The 5,267-nt window shown below is 44.9% G+C and overlaps 1 protein-coding gene across 1 annotated transcript; it reads left to right on the top strand.

Annotated features, from left to right (window-relative positions):
- Positions 1-1,804: 1,804 nt before the first annotated feature.
- On the top strand, positions 1,805-2,566 carry LOC105185699 (putative odorant receptor 92a). Its single transcript, XM_011145390.3, has 3 exons — positions 1,805-1,987; positions 2,066-2,221; positions 2,339-2,566. The coding sequence occupies exons 1-3, from the start codon at positions 1,805-1,807 to the stop codon at positions 2,390-2,392; spliced, it is 393 nt and encodes a 130-aa protein (XP_011143692.2). The 3' UTR covers positions 2,393-2,566.
- The last annotated feature ends 2,701 nt before the right edge of the window (positions 2,567-5,267 follow it).

Below are 5,267 nucleotides of genomic sequence, written 5' to 3'. Positions count from 1 at the left end.
CAGTGTCGATATTGGTATGGAGCTAGGCATTGACCACAAAACTGTTTTGAACCATTTACACAAAGCTGGCTACAAAAAGAAGCTCGATGTATGGGTTCCTCATGAGTTGAGCGCGAAAAACATGATAGACCGAATTAACATCTGCGATGCGCTGCTGAAACGCAATGAAATCGAGCCATTTCTGAAACATGTCATAATCGGTGATGAAAAATGGATCACGTACGACAATCGGAAGCGTCAAAGATCGTGGACAAGGGATGGCGAACCGTCACAAGCGTTCGCGAAGCCAGGATTGACGCCGAAAAAGGTGATGCTGTGTGTGTGGTGGGATTAGAAGAGAATCGTCCATCATGAGCTACTTCCAGTTGGTCAGACCATTGATTCTCTCAACTCTACTGTGGACAACTAGAGAGATTACGCCAGGCAATTGAAAAAAAACGGCCCGAATTGAATAATAGGAAAGGTGTTGTCTTTCATCATGACTACGCCCGATTACACACTTCTTTGATGACCCGTAAAAAATTGCGAGAGTTTGGTTGGGAAGTTTTGATGCATCCACGTATAGTCCAGACATAGCACCCTCTGACTATCACTTGTTCCGATCTCTGCAGAACTCTTTCAATGGAATTAAGCTGGTTTCAAAAGAAGCCTGTGAAAACCACTTGATTCAGTTTTTCGACCAGAAACCACAGAAGTTCTTCACCGATGGCATTATGGCTCTACCCGAAAAATGGCGAAACATTGTCGATAATAATGGAGCATATTTGGTTTAAATAAATTCATTTTCACACTGGTATAAGAATACCAGTTAAATTTTACTAGAAAAACGCCACCAACTTTTTCCCAGACCCAATATTTTGTCATCTCTTTTATCGAAAATAGGATCTATTTGTTTTTCGAAGCGTTTGTAGCTTATAAGCAAATCAGAAGTCATTTTCACTTTTTTTGATAAAAAAATGTTTAGAATACGCGTTCCTTACAATTTTTAAAGCGTATATTTACTTGAAATGAATGAGAATACTAGCACTCAAAGCTATTAGTGAAAATATTGCTACTGGACATAAAAATGTACAAGATGGATATGACAAATTATTTATTACATAAAACGTATGAAATTGTAACATATGTTTAACTGATTATTTTAAAACTGAAAGGTATTAATTAATATATGATTAACATTAATATATGAAATCTAAGTAAATAGAAATATATTTACGTAATTAGTTACAAATGTGTTCAAAATATCTACTGTTGCGCTCAGCATACAATTACTGGATGCAAAAAAAAATTGAAAGATTATAAAACAAGAAAATATGTTATATTATTTATCCCTTTAATTATTACTCTTACTCTGCTTAAATCCATAATGTTTATTTCTCATTTTCACATTTTTGAAAACTTTTTTAATTTAATGTGGCTCAGCTCCTAAATCTATTATAAACTATTACAAACTATTACAAACGCAGTGCAAAACTAGTTGTACTCGTCCTAACTGAGAACAGGAAACATTGCAAATATTATCGATAAGATCAATGAGTGATTTCCTCGATGAACTTTGCATTACTATTCGAACACTAATAGGCAATCCGTTTTTTGACCTGCATGTCGATGATACACCCAGTATTTACAATATTCGTATAAAGAAGTGCATTAAAGAAGTCCCAAACTAGGACTATTACTAGTAACATAAATATGCTTTTCGTAATTTTCTGTTATTATGTATGTCAATATTTATGATTAGTTTTGTCAATAAGTTATTATATAAATTACGAAGTATCTGATTAATTTTAGGTTTGCCTTTTTGATGAATAAGAAGTTCAGATTCACTATTACCTTTCAGTTTATAGTGAGTACATTAGTGATATGTTTCACCATGTATCAATTGAGCAAGACAAGCGCAAAGTTCATCGAATTAGGCTTATACATGTCGTGTATGTTGACACAAATCTTCTTGTATTGCTGGTACGGGAATGAAGTCAAATTGAAGGTGCGCGTATTCAACCCTTCGCATTCCATTAATTTCTTCATTTATATTTTAGCAAATGTTTTCTGCTTTTGATCGTAGGGACTGCAACTAATTAACGATATATTTGAAATGGAATGGCTTGTGTTGGGACAAAGTGCGAAGAAGAACTTATTAATAATCACAAGACGTAGCGCCGTGCCCATAGAATTTACCAGTGCCTATGTTATTCCAATCAATCTTGAATCGTTTGTGGGTGTTAGTATGCAAAATCATAAATATCTTATTGCAATATGAAATTAGAAATATTGAATTTAGTTTTACTTTTAATCATATTAGCAAATAAGATTGCGAATGATTTTGTTTTTATTGCAGTTACTCAAAATATCTTACTCAACTTACAATATACTTCAACAAATGAGAAATTAGAGTGAGTCAAAAATAAATAGAAAAGAGATGTCGTTGTTGTTAACGTTTTTCATATTATTTAAGTTTGCAAGAATGTGTAAATCAATAAGAGTTATGATAAGCAATTTCATTTAATACGAGGGTAGTCTCGAAAACTTCTCGGCCTGACACATAGATGGCATTAGAAACTGTCAAACTATATTTGTATTGGAAAGTGATATAAACCCATGTTAAATTTTATTTCGATCTGTCAAGTCATTCGAGTAATAGCATTAGTTTAATATTTGTAACGAGACGCGAATGCACCTCGTTATTACCGGCCCAACCGACCATCTATCGGGCCGAAGAACAGCGCTTTGCGCCACCCATAAACGATCGCAATTATCGCGCGCAGTCGCTATCACGCGCCGTCGCCGTGCCTCGCGCCGATTGGCGCGCCGCTCGATCGCTGCCGTATCAATCGTAGAGAATATGACTATAAAACGGCGGCGATCGAGCTTCTGAGCACCAGACCGATCCGTACCGTCGTTCGATCTAGACGCTTTATGTCGATAGTGAGAATATCCGGACCGTTTCGCTCTGCTTTCCGCTTTCCGACTTCCCGACCGGCGACTAAGCAGACTGGATTATGCGTTCGCAGTCTCAATCGAGCGTGCTCGATACTTGGCCGTCTCCCGTCTTCCTGGGCTCGTGCGTGCGCGTGCTCAGTCGAGCGTACTCGGCAGTCTTTAGCCTTTACTCGCCGCCCTGAGTCAGGGGTTCGTCCGTCGGTGAACTCCGCTGAGCGTACTCAGCCTCTGGGCGATCCGTCTAGCGACTAAGGACCCAGGACAGTGCGTCCGTCGTCTCCGTTGAGTGTCCGCAGCACTTGGTCGCTTTCCGCCGCGAACGTAGGGAAAAGGGAAGGTGCGTGCGCCTTCTCTGTCGATAGTCCTCGGCCCTGACGGACGAAATCCTTCTGCGTCTTTCGCGACCCGCGATTGCGAGCCGAGTATTGAGCGATAATCGTCCGAGACGCCCAGCGTCGCGAGGCGAGACCGATCATCGCGCCGTTACCGTCGTCGCCGTCTACACGCGTCGCGCCTCCCGCGCGGCCTATCCGTCCGTACACGCGCGTGTACCGCACACCGCACCTCACCGTACCGTACCGACGCGCCTAATAAACGCAACCCGCGACAACGCCTTCGCGGCCGAGCTCTTGTACATAACTAAGTATCGAATAAAGCTAATTTATATATTTTGTTACTATCAATCGTCTCGCTGCTTTCTTCCTCACCGAACCCGGACTCCGACGAGCCTTATCTGCGCAAAACGCGTAGTAATGACCGAAACGCGGAGTTCAGTTGTTACATTTGGCGTCCGAACAAAGGACATTGCGAGGAGAAAAGCGGCAGGGATAATTACAGGCCCGATCGCGATGGCGTGGGTGTACAAGCTCTCAAAGCAGGAACTGACCGAGCAGCTATCCCGTCACGAATTGCACTGACGGGACATACGAAGAATTACGAAGGCGGCTCGCTCAGTTCGTGCGAAGACATCCGGAGTCGTTCGCGGACGATAACGGGGCGGCGAACCTCGTATCGAAGACCGACGAAGGGACCGTGGAAGTCCGCGACGAGACACCCGAGCTGTCCATACCACCCGAGGGGCCCGAACTCCCGTTAGCAAAGGCGATGAACCAAATTCGGAAATGGGGCTGCTTCTTCGACGGACGAAACCCTCACGAGTTTTTAGAGCGGGTCGAAGAATTAAGCGAAGTTTATGGTTACGCGGGAGAATACTTACTCCGAAGTTTGCCAGAGATGCTACGGGGCGAGGTACTCGCGTAGTATCGTCTCAGTCGGCATACGTGGGCAACGTGGAAGACTTCCGAAGGGAATTTCACGTGGACTATCTAGCACGGAAAGTGTTAGCGCAATTCCGCCGCGAAACGTGGAGCCGTGTACAGAAGGAAGGGGAACCATTTCGTGCATTCTCCAACGAGGTATTAACGCTCAACGCCTGCGGCGCGCGGGCGAATGGAATCCCGAGGAGCAGCTCGAACTGCTATATGAGAATATGCACCTAGAATATAAAAGGGGCATTCGCATTGACGACATCGCGAGCATCGGGGATCTCCGCGCACGGGGGGCTGCGGAACATGAGGATATCGAGCAACGGATACGCAACCGCCGGCAAGACAACGCAACAGACCGACCTCCTCGACCGTCACGCGTTGCACCAACCACCGTCAGCACGTACAACAAAGAAGAATGTTGCTGGCGGTGCAAACAGCGGAGGCACACCCGGGCGGACTGTAAACGCCCCCCGAAGAAATTCTGCTCTTAATGCGGAAAAGACGGGGTGCTGACTCGGGAGTGCCACTTGCTGTAGGGAAACGACCGAAGGGCCGAGACTTGCCGCTTAGAGTCTCGGCCCTGAGCAAACAACACGTAAGATTCACACCGCGCCCCTACATAACCGTACGACTCAATGGACATGACGTCGACGCGCTCCTCGATTCTTGATCGGAGGCCTCGTTTATACATCCCGACATTGCCCAGCAATCGGGGGCCCCGATTTGGAAATCGAAGCGACCCAAATCAATACGACTGGCTGACGGGACATTGATACAGACTGCCGGGACAACGACGGTACGCATATAAACAGAGGACAGAGACGTTAGACACGGCCTACGAGTCCTGCCGAATTTCGGCAGCCCGATGTTGATTGGAGTGGACTTGTGGACCAAACTACAGATGACACTACCACCACCACCGGATAACGCGACAATGACCGAACCGACTACTTATACGATCGAGGACGGACTGACTCCGCGGACCCCAGACGAGACCTCGCGACTACGACAGTTTCTGGAACGGGAATTCCGCCTCTTCGAGAAGGTGCAAGGACCGAC

Source organism: Harpegnathos saltator, unplaced genomic scaffold, assembly GCF_003227715.2.
Source record: "Harpegnathos saltator strain DR-91 unplaced genomic scaffold, Hsal_v8.6 scaffold25, whole genome shotgun sequence".
NCBI lineage: Eukaryota > Metazoa > Arthropoda > Insecta > Hymenoptera > Formicidae > Harpegnathos > Harpegnathos saltator.
This window is presented reverse-complemented; position numbering and strand designations above follow the sequence as displayed.

Excerpts from the sequence above, each read along its gene's own strand:
- LOC105185699 (XM_011145390.3), top strand. The coding sequence starts at position 1,805 with ATGAATAAGAAGTTCAGATTCACTATTACCTTTCAGTTTATAGTGAGT. Across the intron at positions 1,988-2,065 it reads GGAATGAAGTCAAATTGAAG|GGACTGCAACTAATTAACGA; the intron begins GTGCGCGTATTC and ends TTTTGATCGTAG. Across the intron at positions 2,222-2,338 it reads ATCTTGAATCGTTTGTGGGT|TTACTCAAAATATCTTACTC; the intron begins GTTAGTATGCAA and ends TTTTTATTGCAG.